The 20692-nt window shown below is 34.0% G+C and overlaps 1 protein-coding gene across 8 annotated transcripts in view; it reads right to left on the reverse strand.

Moving 5' to 3' along the window:
- The window catches only part of LOC133200111 (multiple PDZ domain protein-like), an 82270-nt gene that overhangs the window by 28935 nt on the left and 32643 nt on the right, over positions 1-20692 (reverse strand). For 4 of the 8 annotated variants that reach the window (XM_061335847.1, XM_061335846.1, XM_061335853.1 and 1 more), the window contains 14 exons: positions 20278-20667; positions 18746-18994; positions 17628-18326; positions 16953-17069; positions 15337-15423; positions 14894-14917; positions 13847-14090; positions 13332-13533; positions 11858-11956; positions 10748-10977; positions 10479-10606; positions 9552-9662; positions 9310-9387; positions 6797-6887 (listed from right to left, as the gene is read on the reverse strand). In XM_061335847.1, coding sequence (XP_061191831.1) covers positions 6797-6887; positions 9310-9387; positions 9552-9662; positions 10479-10606; positions 10748-10977; positions 11858-11956; positions 13332-13533; positions 13847-14090; positions 14894-14917; positions 15337-15423; positions 16953-17069; positions 17628-18326; positions 18746-18994; positions 20278-20667 — 2749 coding nt within the window. The remainder of the gene's footprint in view (positions 1-6796; positions 6888-9309; positions 9388-9551; positions 9663-10478; positions 10607-10747; positions 10978-11857; positions 11957-13331; positions 13534-13846; positions 14091-14893; positions 14918-15336; positions 15424-16952; positions 17070-17627; positions 18327-18745; positions 18995-20277; positions 20668-20692) is intronic. The other 4 variants (XM_061335850.1, XM_061335848.1, XM_061335854.1 and 1 more) reach the window with 4 other exon arrangements.

Here is a 20692-nt window from a genome sequence, read left to right on the forward strand (position 1 = left end):
CCATTGTGGCCCCGCCCTACCCCTGGGAGCCATGATTTGAACAAACTTGAATCTACACTTCCTGAGGATGCTTTTCCATATAAATATGACTCTTCATGGCTTTACTGTTCTTGAAAAGAAGATTTTTAAAGATTTTTCCTATATATTTCTAAGTAAAATTTGGATCCTCCATTGTGGCCCCGCCCTACCCCCGGGGGTCATGATTTGAACAAAATTGAATCTACACTACCTGAGGATGCTTCCGTATAAATATGACTCTTCATGGCTTTACTGTTCTTGAGAAGAAGACTTTTAAAGATTTTTCCTATATATTTCTTTGTAAAACTTTGATCCTCCATTGTGGCCCCGCCCTACCCCCGGGGGTCATGATTTGAACAAACTTGAATCTACACTACCTGGGGATGCTTCCATATAAATATGACTCTTCATGGCTTTTCTGTTCTTGAGAAGAAGATTTTTAAAGATTTTTCCTATATATTTCTATGTAAAACTTTGATCCTCCATTGTGGCCCCGCCCTACCCTCGGGGGTCATGATTTGAACAAACTTGAATCTACACTACCTGGGGATGCTTCCATATGAGATTCATCTTTCCTGGCCCTGTGGTTCTTGAGAAGAAGATTTTTTAAAGATGCTATTCATTTTTCACTAATTCTTAATTATCTCCCCTTGAAGGAGGGCCCTTCATTTGAACAAACTTGAATCCCCTTCACCCAAGGATGCTTTGTGGCAAGTTTGGTTGAAATTGGCCCAGTGGTTCTCGAGAAGAAGTCGAAAATGTGAAAAGTTTACAGACAGACGGACAGACGGACTACAGACAAAATGTGATCAGAAAAGCTCACTTGAGCTTTCAGCTCAGGTGAGCTAAAAATATCTTTTTTATTCAACTCAAGAGTATTATGTCAGGAGTTATCCAAATCAGACAAAAGTCATAAAAGGAGTGGTACAGATAAACTTCGCCTTTAGTATCTCAACATCGCATATGTCAACAACCTGGGATATGTCAACGGTCATCTGCAGCTCCAGCAGTATCTTTTATATAAATGATTTCCAAAAACTCCAATATGTTGACCTCGACTACCCTGCTTTTGTCGACATATACATTTACAGTCCAAAGAGCAAAATTTACTTGGTATGTGTTGACATCAGGGTAATTTTTTGCTCTGCAAATTATAAGTGTTTGTCAGATTCATTTGTTATGCACAGATGACCCTGTGAAGATACTGAAGTTTATCTGTATTTTGAAATAATTTAAGCATCAGTTCTATTCTTAGTAACAGCAGCAGCACCTTTCAACAAAATTCAATCTATGCAGAGAATTGTAGTCTCAAGTGCTCGAAATCTTGTATTATCCCTAGAGCTGACAAGATTTCCAAGGTTTCAAACCCTTGAAAACTTACAAACATAATATATAAGTAGAATCAACATTAAGGAGGGATTCTTCTCATAAGAACAATTATTTCTTATATTTAAAAATCAATGAAATTTTCATAGAATCAAGAAGACCATATAATTAAGTGATGGTATCAGTTAGATTAAATTTGACCGTTTTATATGAGAGGTAAGGTCAGGTCAAGGTCAGTACCTTTTCCCTGGACATTAAGAATAAAAAAATTACTGTCCCCAATCATGCGATGCCTACTTCTATTTCAATAAATTAAATGTTTTTCTTTTTGCATAAAGAGATATTACCATATAGGGTCTATAAGATGATATTACCAAATTGACATAAATAATTTAACTAAAATGGATATTGGCTAATCCGAATTTTCTCTATTTTTCTTAAAATTTTAAGATATTATAGTTATTTTTATATGCTTCCTATATTTAAATTTTTCTTATTTTCACATATGGTAAAGTTGTCACATAAAGATACAAAATAATATAAAAACAAAAAGTTTTGACCATTTGCTAAGAGAGAAAAAACACTTTTTACGGATTTTTGGCTCAAATCTGAACTTAGATTGGAAGCTTTTAAAAGCTAACATAATTGTAGTTTCTTTGTAAATTCATATTTATTTGATATATTTTATAACTTTAGTCCCTTATTACTAATTTAACTTACATTTAAAAATTTTCTCCAAGTCTTTGATTGTGTAAAAATTATAACTAAATTCATTGTTCTATACCGTAAATCTGGAAATTTTTACGTCGATTTATTTTTGTGAATCTGGGTCAAAAGTCTGTCGATTAATTTTTACGTTTAAAATTTTTGCGAATTGTCATTTGAATTAAAATATAAAAAGCTCTTAAAATTTTCTTAAACGTTTGTAAGTTACGCATGTACATACAATAAATTACGAATAAATATACAATATTAAACTATGCCAACGTTCAATAATCAGATGAAAATATTAGAAAAGATAAATCATCCAACGTGTTGAAAGTTTTCATAACATTTTCATAAATCACACATGTACATAAAATATATATAACGATGTAATCTTTAAGTAATCTTTAGATAAAAACATTTTTTGTTGTTGATTTATTTTTAAGAAAAATATTTTTGCGAATGCAATGCATGTGCAAATTTGCTAAAAATTTATCTACAGCAAAAATTTCCAGATTTACGGTAATTATTTTGAGAGGCAGAAAAGAAGATATTTTCATACGCCGCCATTCCGCCAAAAATATAGTCCCTACTAGATTTCAAATCAGTTTACCATTTCTATTTAAAGTTGTACAATTGTGATGAGGAAAGAAAAATATGATCTTTCAAATCTCTTACATCTAAATATACAAAACATACAAGCAAATGTACTTTGAATATTTCATCTAGTCAGAAACCAGACAAGAATCCCTCCTTAACATAACTTGTATCAAATGGTATTCACACTAATCAGTAGGAGAAGCATTCTGATAAATTATTTACATATTGACAGATGTGCACACATTACCATTGCATTGCCTTCTGGTCAGTGATTAGTAATGTTTAAAATACTTTAAAAAAATGATTCTATTGTTTGTAAAAGAACCACCATCACTCATCAGAATTGATAGTTCAGATGAAAAAAAAAAAACATATTTAGTGTAATTTACAATTGTACCAATATTTTGGGGAATCGGACCAAAAAAAAAAAAATAAAAGAATGTTGAAAATATATTTTACAGACTCCTGTTGTGATTAGCCCTAGGAATGGTTCTGTAGCTTTTTTGTCCCTGCTTGGATCAGTCTCGTATATTGTTACTCTGTCTTTATTGCCTGCTGGGATCAGCCCTGGGCATGGTTTGCTTTACTTTAATGCCTTCTGGGATCAGCCTAGGGTATGGTTTTGTTGTCTTTAATGCCCTCTGGGATCAGTCCAGGGAATGATTTTTTTCTGTCTTTAATGTCTTCTGGGATCAACCAAGGGAATTTTTGGCTTTGATGCCTTCTGGGATCAGTCCAGGGAATGGTTTTTCCGTTTTTAATGCCTTCTGGGATCAGCCCAGGGCATGGTATTTCTGCCTTCATGCCTTCTGGGATAAGCTTAGGGAATGTTTTTTTCTGTCTCCCATGCCTTCTGGGATCAGCCTCATGCATAGATTACTTTGTCTTTGAGGCCTCATGGGATCAGACCAAAGCATGTTCTTTTTTTTTCTTTGAGGCCTGCTTAGATCAGCCCTAGACATGGTTTGCTTTTTATTTTATGCCAACTGGGATCAGCATGGGGCACGGTTACTATGTCTTTAATTAATGCCTGCTGGGATCAGCCTCAGGCAAAGTTTACACAGTACTTAATGCCTCATGGGATCAGCCCAATTCATGTTTTTCTTCTTTCTTTGATGCCTGCTTGGATCAGTCCTAGACATTGGTTTGCATTGTCTCTGACCCCTACTTGGATCAGCCCAGGGCATGGTTACTCTGTCTTTGATGCTTGCTGGGATCAGCCTAGGACATGATTTTTCTGTCTTTAGTGCCTTCTGGGATCAGCCTGGGCATGGATTTTGCATTGATGCCTGCAGGGTTTGGTTTTACTCTCCTGGGAGTAGCCCAGCATACAGTCTTTATAGTTTGATCCTGGGATAAGCCCTGACTACAGTCTTCATAGTTTGATCCTGGGATAAGCCCTACTATGTTGCCTATGAAATAGTAGGGATATTTTTGGTGTTTGTGTAGACTCCACTCCCAATTAATTTTAAATCCTTGTAAATTGTTTAAAAACAGACAAACTGACAGATGGACAAACAGATAAATGATGCATACTTTATTGGAAGAGCCAACAAGCAGTAGAGCTAACAAATGTAATTACTTCTTAGCTGTTCTGAATCATTACAAACTATTAAGTGGTCTTACAATATTTGACTTAAATCAATTTCCCCATAATATTCCTAGGTTTGTAAACACAAGCAATATGCTATGGCAAGATTTACCCACTAACACCAGACATCTGTCTGCATTGTATATACTAGCCCAAAAGTTTGTAACATGCAGCATTGCCCCCTGATTAATTTTGTATTTTATTTTGAATTTCACATCTGCTTAAATTCATCCATCCATTGCTGTGTCAGAACCTGTATTACTCATAAATTTATATTACAGTTCAATATCTTCAAAGTTAAATTAAATGGCAAAGATCATAAACATCTGAGATTGGCACCAGTCATTGCAAATGCTGGATGAATATTTATTTTGGCCTTTTTTTCTTGCATATTGTATCTAAGAGGGATGTATTTCATGCACAATGTAACCCAGCAACATACTGTATTATATTTCTATCTTTTTTTTTTTAATATTAACTATAAAAAGCTATGTAACATTTGGTTTAGAGTTGCCTGCTGTTGCAATGACACAAGCATTTTATGACAGAAAAATTGACAACTGCAGAAAATTTACTACTTTGTATTAATCCTATAAAATTGCAAAAGTTCATTTCAAGGTCAGTGAGATTTGTATTATGACAAAATGGAAATACATGCACCTTATTTTGTTTTGCTTTTGTTGTGTGTGTGTGTGTATGATGACAATACAAATAAAATTCTATATCATTTTGATGTAAACCAATATAGTTTCAAAATATGACCCACTCTGTTATAAGGAGAAAACATCATCCTAAGCTTGTATTAACCTAAACAAGGCCTCCTCAGTTAGACAAAATAAACAGGGAACTCTGATTCTAAAAATAATTTCTTCAGCATTAGGGGATACTTATTTAGATTGTATTCAGAATGATTTAGTAATGTCTGTGTTATTCAGTGGGTCTAGAGCTCAGTGGATGAGCTGTGTTATTAAGCAAGTTTGTATAATTAAGTTATCTTGATTACCCTTGACATTTCAGCATGACAGTTACGGGATTCTCTGTACCAGTAATCATGTTTAAGACAGTCTCTATCAAGGGACATAAATTTTGTAATTTTCATCCTTTTTTTTCTAACTCAGAGACTTTCAAAGGGCATACATTCTTGGTATCTTAGAGCATGAATGATCTAATGAAGAAGTAGAAAACCTTAATAATTGTTAATTAATATAATACAATATAATGTGCCCATGTTATTTTTAAAATATGCAATCCCTTATTTAGATTCTGCCAGGTCCAAATCAAAAGAGCTAAGAGTGAAAAAATAACAAATAGATCAAGATTTTGCTGATGTTATTGAAAAATGGTTATAAAACAGCTACTTCAACTATAAGAAAACCCTTAGAATGTATCAGACTGTATGAAGAAAATGAACATATATGTGAGATAGAACACGGGGGGGGGGGGGGGGTCCATGATTTCAAAGTCCAGCTTGCCTCTCTGACATCAGCAACAATACAAAATAGTTTTTCCTTGTTTTTTTTTCAAAGTATGTATTTGTTTTTATCCTGCCTCTGATAAAAATCTTGAAATTTCATTGTTCGAGAAGAATACTGTATTAAACCATGTTATGCTGCCTACCCACATTATATTGTTAATGTGCCCCCTCCATGTGACCTACCCACCACACATCAAATCAATATGCCCCCTCCACGAGCCATACTGTCCAGATCATATTCAATATGTTGTTTTCATTTGAACACGCAAGGAGCCTATTAACTGACGACACATTAGCATTAAATGATGTCACAATGAAAACAATTATTACAGAGCGGTTTGCGTAACTCAGAGAAAATGAACTTTATTTAAAAAATCTTTGACAGGATAAATTTGTTATGTAGACACTTATAGAGGGGTAATACGGAAATATATGGGGTCCTTGAAAAAATGTATATTGGGCGAGGCATAAGTGTCTAGGTATTTAAACTGCAGGGTTTCAATTTCAGCACCTTACATTGACAAGGGCTGGAAAATAACTAGCCTTTCTCATCTGATGTTACAGAATTAATACAAGGTTGCAAGACAATATTAGCCTATGGGTTTTAGCCCACGATCAAGAATTCAAGTGAAAGTAAAATATTCTCCAAAGACTAAATTTATATTGATTTCTTTATGAGGCATCATTAGTCAACGTCCTGCATTTAATTCCAATCCTAAACATTGCTTAAAGGGATGCAACTCTTTGAGAACATAACAATTTCACAACATTATAACTTTTTTCTACATATCTTTACTACAAACTTAGTTGTTGGTTGAAACAATTATTAAACAGAGGAAGAAACGCTCTTTCATGTACACGTATCTATAAAGTGGTAAAAATAACTCCTTTTGGTTCAATATAATTCTCTACAAACAAAAGGCTTCTCTTCATCTCTTAACTACAAAGAAAAGACCTGCTGGGGCCCGTTTTACAAAAGAACTTACAAACATGAATGTTATTCACATAATAACATTCTGATCTTAGTCATAAGTTCTTTTGTAAAACAGGGTCCTGTTTGTGGAGGTTGATGAACAACTTACTTTTTGTGTAACCAAATTCATCTTCATCCTCGCTGTCATTGTGGTCTTTGGTCAAGTTCACCACTGACTCCAGTATTGGTACCTCTACTGTCTGAAAAGCATTCAAAAATTCTGATTAAGAAAAATCCTTCAGGTCTTACAGGAATTCTTTTTTTGGTCTGCAAAGGATTTCCTGGATGGTATGGTTACATGTGAAATGTTGATACATGTTTATTTTGGAATAGGCAGTTCTACACTAAGTCTTCTCTAATTTCTGATTTAGAAATTACTTAAATCTGTTGAGAATTCAGTAATTTTTTTTTAGTTGACTCTTACCCTTCACAAATCAAATTTTAATATATATATATATAATCAGTTTTCCAGATTTTCTAATATTTTTTTTTATCATTAGCCGTTAATTTATTAATAACATTGTACGTTTCTAAAAGTGAAAATTATTGCATTGTGTGAGACTTTCTAAGTTAATTCAGTCCACCCTTCAACTTATTTTTAATAATCTGATACCTAGATCAGTATGAATAATTCAACTGTGTCTCTGGCAGCCCTCGCCAAAGTAAGAAAACATCCGATATAGTTGCAATGTAGAAAATCAAAGGGAATGTACTCCGGCATGATTTGGGAGTATACAGATACAGCTGCAAATGATCACCAAATAAATCATAACAGACCCTGTAAAGCTTTTAAACACCTTCCATCCCAAACAAGAGGCCCATGGGCCACATCGCTCACCTGAGTAACTTTGGCCATGCTGTTCATTACCAGACTTCCCCCCTTGTAATACCTATTGTGGCCCCGCCCTACCCCCAGGGGCCATGATTTGAACAATTTAGAATCTACATTACCCCAGGATGCTTCCACATAAGTTTCAGTTTTTCTGGTCCAGTGGTTCTTGAGAAGATTTTTAAAGATTTTTCCTATATATTTCAATGTAAAACTTGGGATTCCCTATTGTGCCCACCCCCCCCCCCCTCCCCGAGGTCATGATTTCAACAATTTAGAGTGTACACTACTTGAGGATGCTTCCACATAAGTTTCAGCTTTTCTGGCTCAGTGGTTCTTGAGAAGAAGATTTCTAAAGATTTTTCCTATATATTTCAATGTAAAACTTGTATTCCCTATTGTGGCCTCGCCCTACCCCCGGGGGTCATGATTTGAACAATTTAGAATCTACACTACCCCAGGATGCTTCCACATAAGTTTCAGCTTTTCTGGCTAAGTGGTTCTTGAGAAGAAGATTTTTCAAGATTTCTCCTATATATTTCAATGTAAAACTTGGATTCCCTATTGTGGCCTCGCCCTACCCCCGGGGGGCATGACTTGAATAATTTAGAATCTACATTACCCCAGGATGCTTCCATTTAAGTTTCAGCTTTTCTGGCTATGTGGTTCTTGAGAAGAAAATTTTTAAAGATTTTTCCTATGTATTTCAATGTAAAACTTGTATTTCCTATTGTGGCCCCACCCTACCCCCGGGGGTCATGATTTGAACAATTTAGAATCTACACTACCCCAGGATGCTTCCACATAAGTTTCAGCTTTTCTGGCTCAGTGGTTCTTGAGAAGAAGATTTTTCAAGATTTTTCCTATATATATTTCAATGTAAAACTTGGATTCCCTATTGTGGCCCCGCCCTACCCCCGGGGGTCATGATTTTAACAATTTAGAATCTACACTATCCCAGGATGCTTCCATATAAGTTTCAGCTTTTCTGGCCCAGTGGTTCTTGAGAAGAAGATTTTTTTATGACCCCACCCTATTTTTGTCTTTTCTTGATTATCTCCCCTTGTAAGGAGACTTGGCCCTTTATTTTAACAATTTAAACTCCCCTTCCCCCAAGGATACTTTGTACCAAGTTTGGTTAAAATTGGCCCAGTGGTTCTTGAGAAGAAGTTGAAAATGTGAAAAGTTTACAGACGGACGGACGGACAGACGGACGGACGACGGACAACGGGTGATCAGAAAAGCTCACTTGAGCTTTCAGCTCAGGTGAGCTAAAAATTAATCCATATGAAGAAAAAATAAAATTCAATTTTTTTTTCTGCCATATGGTAACATCTAGAACTCTCTGAGTTTTTAATATCGTATTCATAGAAATTTTAGAGAGGATTCCATTTTAACATTCTTAGCAAGGGTGTGAGATCCCTAAAATTGAATACTGCTAACAGTACACCCCACATTGGAGGTTACCATTACATTTATAGGGATCATAAAATCATTAAAATTACTTCTCGCTAAAATTAAATATTGCTTTTTAAGGACAAATTGCTAAATTTGTGTCACACTAAAAATTCCATTTATATATATATATATATATATATATATATATATATATATATATATATATATATATATATATATATATATATATATATATATATATGCCTAGATTAGTATTGTCTGCCCTTGTTTATTTTGCGACATGCCCAACAAATGGAATAAATTCTATCATTAAATTGGGTCCTTAGGACAATACATTTTAAGGACAGAATGAACGACCTAGTAGTATACTGTACCTGATATGTTTGCCCAGCTGCTAAAGAAGCTTCATCATATGAATGTACCGACTTTGTATCATTCTCCAAGTCCCTGGGCTGTAAAAATAAACAGTGACAACAATACAGTATAAAGATTAGATGTGTTAAAACATATTAACTGTAAAAACAATTTACTGCTGTACTTTAAAATTTGTTTATGAAAAATACTAGTAATACTCATTTGTTTATTTTTTATTGTTTTATATGCATGCTGAACTCACACAGGCAGGATCACACAAGCTCTGCACTATAAATTTGACGGGAGACTTAGCATGACGAATGATGTCTACCGCTTGATCATGAGCAGCATTTCTTAAATCCTTTCCATCCACCTACAATTACGGTTAAATATACAATTACAAGACTCATAAAGTCATTCAGGGCCCATTAGATATAATAAAGCTTAATAAATTGACTCTGAGACAGTGTGCTTTGACAGATTTGCATTAACAAAAAATCCCTTAAGAATTCACTGAACTACACTGCAGCTCTGCAATTTTCAAAAAAATATCAAACATCAAATATAAAACCATACAATCTTAAGGGCTCAGTCATTTTTTCATAGATATTGTTAAAGGGCTAGAGTGATTGGTAACAATGGTGTTACTGCATTGTAGATCAGTAACATTCTTATTTTTATGTTTAAACAAATCTCTAAGTCAATCTCATGTACAACTACTTCCTTCTTGAAAACAGATTTCTACAAATTCCTTAATATCTGTTCAAAGTCACACACGTAGAATGACTTTGGACAAGTAACATCTGTTGGCAAGTTTTCCAATGGACAAGCAGATTTTTAGTGAATGCTGAGTCCTTATTAAAATTCACTATCATAGCAGAAATGTATTAATTTACATCAACTAATAATAATATTATACCAATACAGATGCATATTGTTAACCAATCATGATAAAACGTCGACCTATTGCTAAAATTTGTTTTATTAATGGTTAACAATATAAAAAGTTTGAAGACAGAAAATAACTGGGGTTATAGAGCAAAGTGATGGACAGTGACAACATAAGTGCACCTGCTATTTGGTACAATTCAGTATAGAGCCCTAAAAACACAGAGAAAAATTTAAAAGGATTATAATTTTTGTCATACAATGTATAATAAATATTCTATGAATACTAGACCAAACTGACCTCCAGAATTCGGTCCCCTGTTTTCAGTGTCCCATTCTGGCCAGCTGGACTGTCCTCTAAGACATGTTTGATAAAGATTCCTGAGATTATTTGTTCTGTCTGAACATTAAACATGTCCACTCTACCCCCTGAAAATTAAAACAAAAAATGTCAATCTAGCCGTAAAATTGTATCATTATTTCAAGTAAATTAACACAAAAAATGTCATTCTATGTAACTCTGTATCATTATTACAAGGATTTCTATAGGAATACATTAAAGACACCTACCCACAATGCTGATTCCCAGACTTTTGCCTGGTTCCCTCTCCAGCTCTACAGTTCGTGGGGGTCCCCACGTCTGATTTCCTGTGGCAGGGGAACCATCAGAGGTCAGGGACTTAACCCTGGGGGACACAGTCTCTGATGTCCTCTGTAGTGGGGTACTCTTTAGGGGAGACCTCTCAGGAGAAGATTCAGGTTTTAAGTTCCTGGGTGAGGCCAGAGGGGACAGATTGGAACTGTAATGTGAATTAAAATTGTGTATTAAAATAAAATATCATCTTTTCTTGGCTAGACATGTCTCCTACAAATACTCTGAATAATGCCATGTTACCCTGCAAAATGTCCTTTTTTAAAATCTTTAATGTCAGCATTCAACAGACTAATATGTCACCCTAATGTATCATCTTTGATATCAATTTACTGATTTTCAATAGTAACTGCTTAAAATAATCACGTTCATTAGGGTTTGTACTTGTTTATATCTTTTTAATAATTCTTTCTAAACAAGTTAAATGACATGTAATGAGGTAAAAATCTAGAAGAATTTCTCAGGCTGATGCCAATAAACTACAGTAAATGCTACCAAAGAAATTAACTTATAATGCTCGAATCAATAAAAATTACTTTTTCAATTATACATTCAGAAAGGGTATTTATCTTCAAAAAAAATTTTCTTTATTTTTTTTTACAGTAAAGAGAAGGAAGAATTGTATTATCTTGAAATATTATGAAATATTTTACATAGCGGGTATTACAGGTAGGAAACACAACATGAACATTATATTTCAAGAAAAAATCTTAAGTAGACATCATGTTTAAGATACCAATGGTAAACAGAATAAAATGATTGTAATAGAATATGATTTCTAAACTGAAACTGTGCAGAGAAATGAAATCAGGGAAGTCTGGATATATAAATACTGGAATAAAAAACACCCAGCCGTTTCTAAATCTTACCGATAATGCTTAGGAAATATCCTTTGAGAGCATCAAATATAAAGAAACAGGTCATGAAAAAAAATCTCAACACCATGCTTAACCCATATCCCTGAATAATCATGGTAAATGTTGCAATGAATTTTAAAAGCACTACAATGATTGGTATTGGTCACTTACTTTGGGGAGGGCATCATGGAGGGGTGAGGGGGTGTGGGGGGTTTGTTAACAGCAGTTTCCTGATAGGCAGCAGCATCTTCTTTAGGAATGTATGCCACACTACAATTACATGTATAACAAAATCACATATACAGTCATAGACAATGTACAGTCAAACCTCGTTATCTCGAACTGGATGGGACCGAGAAAAAACCTCAAGATATCCGAGGATTCGAGATATCAGGGGTAAAATACTTAAAAAAAATAAGTGGTTGGGACTTCCAAATCACTTCGACATATCCATGGTATTCCAGATATCAGTGTTCGAGATATCGAAGTTCAACTGTAATTACTTTTTAAGTTTTAAATTGCTGATTTTAAGTTTTATACAAGAGGCTCGCAGCTATCAATGTCATCTGAGTGTCAGTCAGAAAACTTTTTTCCCAACCACATTATGTGTTCTATTATCTATATATGCCACTATAAAACTTTTAGCCTTAACACATTCCACTTGATCCAAGGGACAAAATGTGGAAAAACTCAAATCTATACACTATTTATCAGTGCTTGCATAAAAATGTTTGACAATTTGTCGCCTTGCATTCCTTGAGAAGTTTCTTCGGATTTTCAGACTTCCAGATAAAACTTTGGATCCCTTTTGTTTCTCTATCCTTGTCGCAGGGAACATGCTTAGAAAAATCTTAAATCTTCACTGAGTGATGATTGAATATTAATTTGTCAATTCAAAATCCCAGCAGTTCTTTGGAAGAAATTTATGATTTTTTTTTTCCATTTATATTTCTTTGTAAAGTTTAGACCCCCTTTGTAGCCATTTGATATCCTAAGGAACATGCTTTGAACAATCTTAAATTTACATTAAGAGAATGCTTGCATTAGAGCTTGATAAATTATAGCCCTATAATTCCTTTGCAGATTTTTTTTTTTTAAGCTTTAAAAATACAGTAAAACTTGTCTACTCTGGATATTCAGAAATCTTGACTATTATGGTGTAAATTTAGTCCTTTTCAGTAAATTTAATTGTTAAAATGTTGTCTTATCTAGAATGTTGTCTAATCTGGCCAATTATAAAGGAACCACTTGTGTCCAAATTAGAGAAGTTTTACTGTATTTCTATGTAAAACACTGAACCCCTTTAGTGCCCCCATCATTATCCCAAGGGCCATTGTTTAAATAAATTGGAATCTCCACTTTATAGGAAAACTTTAAAAAAAGTTTATAATTTCTCCTTGTGATTCTTTAAAATAAGATTTATCCTAGTTTCACCATTTCTTATATCACTCTAGAGAGAAGTGCTCTGCGAAATTGGTCCAGTAGTTTAATGAAGAAATAAATAATGTGAAAAGTTTATGTATTATTAATGATGGACAAAAACAGATATTAAGTGGACACCTGGATGATTCAAGTGACCTAAAATATACTCATTAAAATAGCACACTTCTCTTAAAGCTGTGGAATACCCTCATGGACCCCATACCTGATGTCTAGTCCCTGTAGTGAGGCTCGCCTGATGATAGCCCGTGCCTGAGCATTTGTGATCCTCCTCATGCTTTCATTGTTGACTGACACAATATAGTCCCCTTCCTTTATCCTGCCATCCTTACTGACTGCACCTGAGTTAATGAGGGACTTAACCATACAGCCATTAGCACCTTTATCCACGGCTTCCACAGTCAGACCTAAAAATAGTTCTCCTTCTTCTCAATGTCAAGGTCAAGAAATTCCATGATTTTAAAGCTTCACTATTTTTTTCAACTTATGCAGCATCCCCCCCCCCTCCCTCCACCAAAAAAAAACATCTACTCAGATCACTGTATAAATGTTATAAATATTCAAAAGAATTAAGAAGAAGACTTTGACAGGATCCTTAAAGTCACTGTAACATAGAACTACACTGCATACCAGTTTTCACTTAATTTATATTTTTTTCTACATTGATTTCATTGAAAATTATGACATCAGTTGACAAAATTTGAGTAAGATAGGACATACCCAGAGGGTCTCTAGCCTTTTTGATTTTGATGACCTTCTCCAGTGACACAGGAAGTGAATCTACTCCTCCAGACAATGTGCGAGCTAGGCGTGGTGAAGACAGTGGTGACAAAGAGGGAGGTGTGATATGATTGGCTGAATTTATAATGGATGGTGAGTGAAAGTTTGTAAGGTCACTTGTGATTGGTTGATCTGATGAGGATGACTGCTGGCTGTCAACACTGTTTGTCTTTTGGTGCCTGGTCTATAGAAGGAAAAAAAAACACATGTCACTTAGCTTATCATCATAAATTATACCTGAAATGAAATATCAAGTATTTTGATACATGAATAAACTTGTTTGATTTGAAGGTTAACAAAATTCTCATCTTTTCTTCCATATATATCATTATCCAATTATGAACAATCATAAAAATACAGTATAAAGGAAATATTTATATCTTTTTGCGTGGCTACACAAAAATCATTATAACCCAAGTACCATCAAGATACTGTACAAGGTTCATATTTTACAAGTGCATCAATGTTTACACTATATCAATATCCATCAGATTCTTTGCAAAATTCATAGAATAACTAGAAGAACAGTTTAAGAGAGTATATACCTGGAGCATGCTGACTTGAACAAATTATATATTAATACGAGAGTTCTATTTGATAAATATCATTACATGCCTTATTCTATTTATCATATTTTGAAGTACAATATTGGGTTGGGTACTGATCGTGCTTTATATGAATATCTAATTTATGATAACAATTCATACACGAATATACCATTCATTAGAAATTTCTGATCTACTTAATGAATGCATATCAATGAAAATATCTTAATTTTACCAAAAATACATAAAATACCATAATACAAAATATACCATGATAATAATTTTAGTATGTCTTTTCCTTTATATATTTGTGACACAAGTTGGAGTATGATTTCTCTGTATTCTGGCTAAAAGCGTTAAAAATAGAAATGCGAGCCATAGTGATTCATATATCACATGCAAGTCTTACATAAAGGTCTGTTATTTTGTTAATGCAACTTACCCTTACTCGTTTGGGATTAATTATCTATATATTATTAAAGCAGAGTTATTCAGATATTGAGAAAGACTTTGAAACCTTAGTGCTTGTGATCTTTACTTTCAGTTTAGCAGTATACTTTTTAGCAGCATGTAAATAAGATTACAAGACATTTTAAATGTGAAGACATTAAAATTTTGAGCCGTATTAATGAAATTTGATCACTAAGAATTTTTATACAGGAAATAAATTGGACATAAAGTGCAGTTCTTCAAAGGCACTGAAGCTAGTGTCTGTAATTTATTTCAGATCTGATACAATCGAAATAAAAAAAAAAGCTTTCAAAGATCTGTTGTATGTCTCTATACATGTATAGATATATGTCTTCAGACTGCAAGGGGAACTTTGAAAAAAAAATGTGGCAACTACTTAAATAAGACTTGAAGGGTTTGATTTTGATGACCCACCTTAATGCTTAGCTCCTCCTCAGTGTGGTGAATTTTTTCATCCAGAGCTGGGGGTAAGGAAACTGGAAGCGGGGGTGGGGGTGTGTCCTATAATATACCAAAAACTACAGGTGAAATCTGCATCAATCACAAAAGTGTGTTACAGAGCTAAGAAACATTTCCAATTATATAAATTTTGCCTGACAAATTTAATTTAGCATATGCCCAGCTTTATAATATACTAATTTCAACAACAAAAATTATCTGAATCATTTTAATTTTGCTTTTAAGGGCATAGGATACACAAAAAAAAAATTCTTACAGAAATTTGTAAAAACAGCTGGTACAGGTTTCATTGATGCTAAAACACATAATAATAACATAATTTCCCTATCAAAGCAGTCTTATTTTTATCATTATCCCAGAATCTTTACTTTTATATCTACACTGAAACTCAATGCAAAAACATGAGAAAAAACATCCCCCTCCCTTTCATAAAAATACTCTAATATTACTATGAACTAATTAATTTGAATCTAAAAACAACAAAATATAGAAGTTGTGATAAAACCCAACTTTCCCAAGACTGGGTATCCTTTGACCTTCGTATAAACAAATTTTCAAACTTAATACATACATGTAAGATATATTAACAAACTGTTCTGATAAAAAGCTGTGCAGAAGTAAGGAGGAATCAATGAAATTTAATTATAGGCAAGTTCTTTAAAGTGTATTTATCAAGTATACACAAAAAGTCACTGAAATGTTAATATCTGATAACTGACACAAAAGCACTTTCATTATTTTTTGCCTACATTAACCAAGATGCTAAAAGTTACAGTGACACAAAGGCAAGGAAAAAACAGACCACTTCAGACAAATCTGCTTTGTAAAAGGTTGGTGTACATATTAGTGTTAGTTCCTGTCACCAGTATAAAATACATTAAACATAACAGGCGTTTAATCAATATGCATGCAAATAATTGATGAGTATTGATTATATAAATCAAGGACTTCGAATATCAGAATTAATGCTGATGTAAAAGGTCTTATTCTTGGAGTAGGGATGCATATTTGTATTTACTGATTTTTTCAGTACCGTAATTACATGGATTAAGTCTTCCTTGCAAACTACTTTTCAAAAATAAATCCATCTAAAAAGCAATGAAATCAAATACAGCAATGTTTAGTTGAGACCAAATGTAAATAATTCTTTATAAGACTGTTACCTATATTTAAATTTTTTCTACTCCATTATGTTGAAAAAAAAAGTGTTTACTATGGTGAAAACTACAAATAAAAAAAAATACCACATCCATATTTCAAAGAAAAATTCTGCACCCAATTTTAGAAATATTAATAAAAATACAACTAGTATACAGAATATATTATCAGAGGTTTTTATTCAAAATAAATCTTTTTAAAATATTGTCTTATATCATTTTACAAATTTATAAGTAAACGTAGAACTTTTTAAAATAGAAAATCCAATGGTCTCTACTTCAATTTATATAGCAGAATTTCTCAATGGTAAAAAAAAAATTATTAGTTAGCTTTATTTGTGCTGACCAGGTGCATATATTACTGCTACATGTATTAGACAAGGGAGGTAATCAGATTTGTTAGTCCGGGGTTACCTTATTTGCTGGCTTTACAACAATCTGTTGTACTTTTGGCGATACTACTTTAGGCTTAGGAGGAATAGGGGGAGGGGTCCTTTTAGGGGTTGACCCTCCCTTTTCACTCCTGGGTGACTGTCAGAAATTAACCACACATAGGGATTAGAGCAACACATGACAATGGACACAGATTAATTATGGTAAGGAGCTGCACAAATTTCAGGCCAAAACCATCACAACACTTTTTTTATTTCATGCACATTGTAAGCTAAGTCTTGTTAAATTTTCATTGTATTTTTTAAAAACACTTCAACTTATATCCCTTAAAACATTATTTTAGTCTTGAAATAACACACACACATTAACAAAACTAAATCAAGGAAAAAAATGAGAGAAAAGGGGAAGGATTACAAGATCATGGATACAAAGTTCTGGGTTTTTTTCTTCTAACAAAATGGATTGCATCATCATTTTTACTGTCTGTGTAAGGAAAATTACAACAAAAAATATGTATTAACAAACCATTAAAGTTCATCAAGCTAAAATTTAGACTCTTGTTTGAGAATATTATGCCAAAGAACTCAAAATTGATAAAAATCATTGAGCAATAATCCAAAAAGTACAGAACTATACAAAGGGCTCATAAAACTATTTTTAAACATGCATATGGATCAAAGAATGCAAAACCAGTACCTCTTCAAAATCAGATGGTGGATCAGGAGGGGTGTGGTTTAGGATTTGCTCAGTTTCTATAAATAGTTCTTCCTGCGACTCTGATCTGGGAGGCACGGGCGGTGCTTCTGCTGGGAGGTCAAGGTCACTCATGTTGAAAAAATCAGGCTGAGGATCCCCCGAGATAGCCTCTTCATAAGTGGGCAAAGCAAATGTTGTGTTTTCGTAATCCGCTGGAGATTCCGACCTTGGGCTCTCAAGGGGAGATTTACCTTCAGCTGGTAATTTTTCCTGAGTAAGGCTTAGCAGATTTTCTGGGGGCATGCTGTTGACATAGTCCTGTAAAACAGATGTAGATCGAGGCTGGGGAACAGGGAATTTTTTCTGCACTGTGTCCTTCTGAATGTTACTGTTTTTGATTTCCAGCAACACCTGTGAATTTTCATATGAAACATTAGATCCTGTGGACTCCCTCTTGCGTCGGTCAAGACTCCTGCGAGGGGAGGTAATTGGTTTGTTCTTTCTAGGAGAAGTTACCTCCTCATCACTCTCATAAAAACTGTCATTTTGCTTGTGCGCAACATTCTCAGTGGAGGAGTATTGTTCAGTGAATTTTCGTTGTATTTTTTCTGGAGAAGTGGTGTACGGAGTTTGTGAGGGAGGGGATGGAAGGAAGCTGGGCTCTGGGTAACCCACACTGGGGAAGGGAAGGGTGGAATGCTGCCAAGGCAAGGGAAATTACTCTTGGTTAAACAATCCCAAGCTGATTATAAAACAATAGATCAAATGGTTTGGTACTTATACAGAATTTTGAACTATATATTTTAATAAACAATCCCAAGCTGATTATAAAACAATAGATCAAATGGTTTGGTACTTATACAGAATTTTGAACTATATATTTTATTAAAAAATAATTTTTTTGAGTGATATTTGCTGAACTGACTCCTTAATAAAACAACTTAATTCTTATATAGGATATAAAGTATCATCAAGTAAAAAAGACCAAACTCAAGTGATTTACACTGGAAAGATTAAATAGCATTATTAGATAAAACACTCTTTTTCAAGCGTTTCTTGCATACAGACAATTCAATTATTTAGAACATTTACATCAACACATTTAAAATTCCTATTACCTGTAGTTCAGCCTGCTGGTGAGCCTCACTGCCCCCCAGAGGCAGAGCTTTTTTGACACCAATCCTCACGATCCCCTTTGGTGCCCCCTTCAGGGCATCCACTGCCTCATCAAGGCTGGCATTCTCCAGCATTTCATCGTTGACAAAAATAAGTCGATCCCCGGGAAGGAGACGTCCATCAACCTGGGCCACGCCCCCTGGGACCAAACTCTTGATTACTATCACAGTCTTGCTAACATTTTCTGGGTCCTGTCAGGTAATATAACTATTTTTAATACACAAATATCAAAGGAAGAATCTTTGTAATTTCTAATAAGTGAGTAGTCTTTCCTTTCTCAAATCATAGATATTCCCGATATAATTCAATGAAATGCAAGACATTTTTTAGTCTTTACTTTAAAATATTTTTCATTGTCAATACAATGATAAAAGACGTATAGTTTTTCTCACAGTAAAATTTTGTATAATTGTATACAGGGAAATTTTCACCCCTTTCGCCCAAGACACAAGTGGGTAAATTCAAGATGGTACAAATTCAAAGAAGACAGTATAATTTCTTAAATAGAACTGTGACTGGGAGAATTTAAAACGGGGCAAAATTGTTTGCAAATGTGAAAGGGCGAAAATAACAAGAAGCAAAAATAACCTGGTATACAGTATGTTTTGCATAAAAAGCTCTCTCTGATTCTAAATCTCATACTTCCAATGCGATATTATTTATGATTCAATATTCTGTGAAATACAATGAAACACACTTACAGCAAACATGCTTATAGTGAATTCACAACAGTGGTTTCCATTCCCAGTGGTTTTAAAATGCATTATAAACTTATAGGATATATAGAGGATATTCAATGTTTTGTAGATGAATATGGAATTAATTTCAGGAGTGGGACGGGATTTTTGATATTTTCACGAGTGCGAAGCACGAGTGAAAATATAAAAAAAATCCTGTCACACAAGTGAAATAAATTCCATATTCATTTACAAAACATTGTATTTTCTGTTTATTACATTTTCTTTGATTTTCCCTTTACCTCTGTCTTTTCGTAACACAGTGTCATAGGCTATGGGGTCATAGCTGAGTGGTTGAGCATCATAGCTAAGCAATTAAGAGATTGAAAAACGTTGTAAACATGGATTTTTAACAACATATTTGGAGAAACTTTGGCAGTTTTAGTCTCTGTCAGGATGGTTCATTTACTCTCTCTATCTTATAACAGGCCAGGGATTTTTTTTAAAAACTCTTTGTGAAGGGAAGTAAAATCGAGAGTTTTGCAGCACTTCTGATATTCTCTCACACTGTGAGAATACCATTTTGATATCCTTTCACACTGTGTCAGAATATCTCTTTTATTCAATACACTGTTAATAAATTACAGTATTTCACTGTTGAAAATGTAATAAAACGATTTATGTTTATAACAAATTAAAATTGTTCATCCCTGACACTTCACTATAAGCTTGTTTTACTGAACAAGGTTTGAACACAGTGAAATTTGAAATAAAAGGTAAATGTTTGTTATGAATACCTTGTAGTCCAAGATACTGAACCCTAGGCCTTTGTCCCCCTTACAAAGTTCTATCACAACTGGCTCTATGCTCCACATTTTAAAGTTTGTCAATTCCTCCAAGGACCGAGACTTGTTCTTCATAAGCTGCTGGAGAACACTGTCATCTGTCGAGGCCAGCGTGTTCTCCGACTTTGCTTTTACAAGCCTCTCTGTGATAGGAGAGACTTCATTTACACCTGAATAGTTTGATTGGAGGTATGAGTTATAACCATTTTCTAATTTCTCCTGGTCTGTGTAATTTTCAGTCTCTTTATGGCGAGCACACACGAGACGCACATGTTGAGGAAGCTCTTTAAGGATCCCTACCACCTCCTTGTGGTTCAGGCCTAACAGTCGTCTGCCATTTACCTTTCAAGAAAAACTCAAACATTGC

This window comes from Saccostrea echinata, unplaced genomic scaffold (genome assembly GCF_033153115.1).
Source record: "Saccostrea echinata isolate AGI-Se365-2 ecotype Australia unplaced genomic scaffold, CSIRO_AGI_Sech_v1 ptg000037l, whole genome shotgun sequence".
NCBI lineage: Eukaryota > Metazoa > Mollusca > Bivalvia > Ostreida > Ostreidae > Saccostrea > Saccostrea echinata.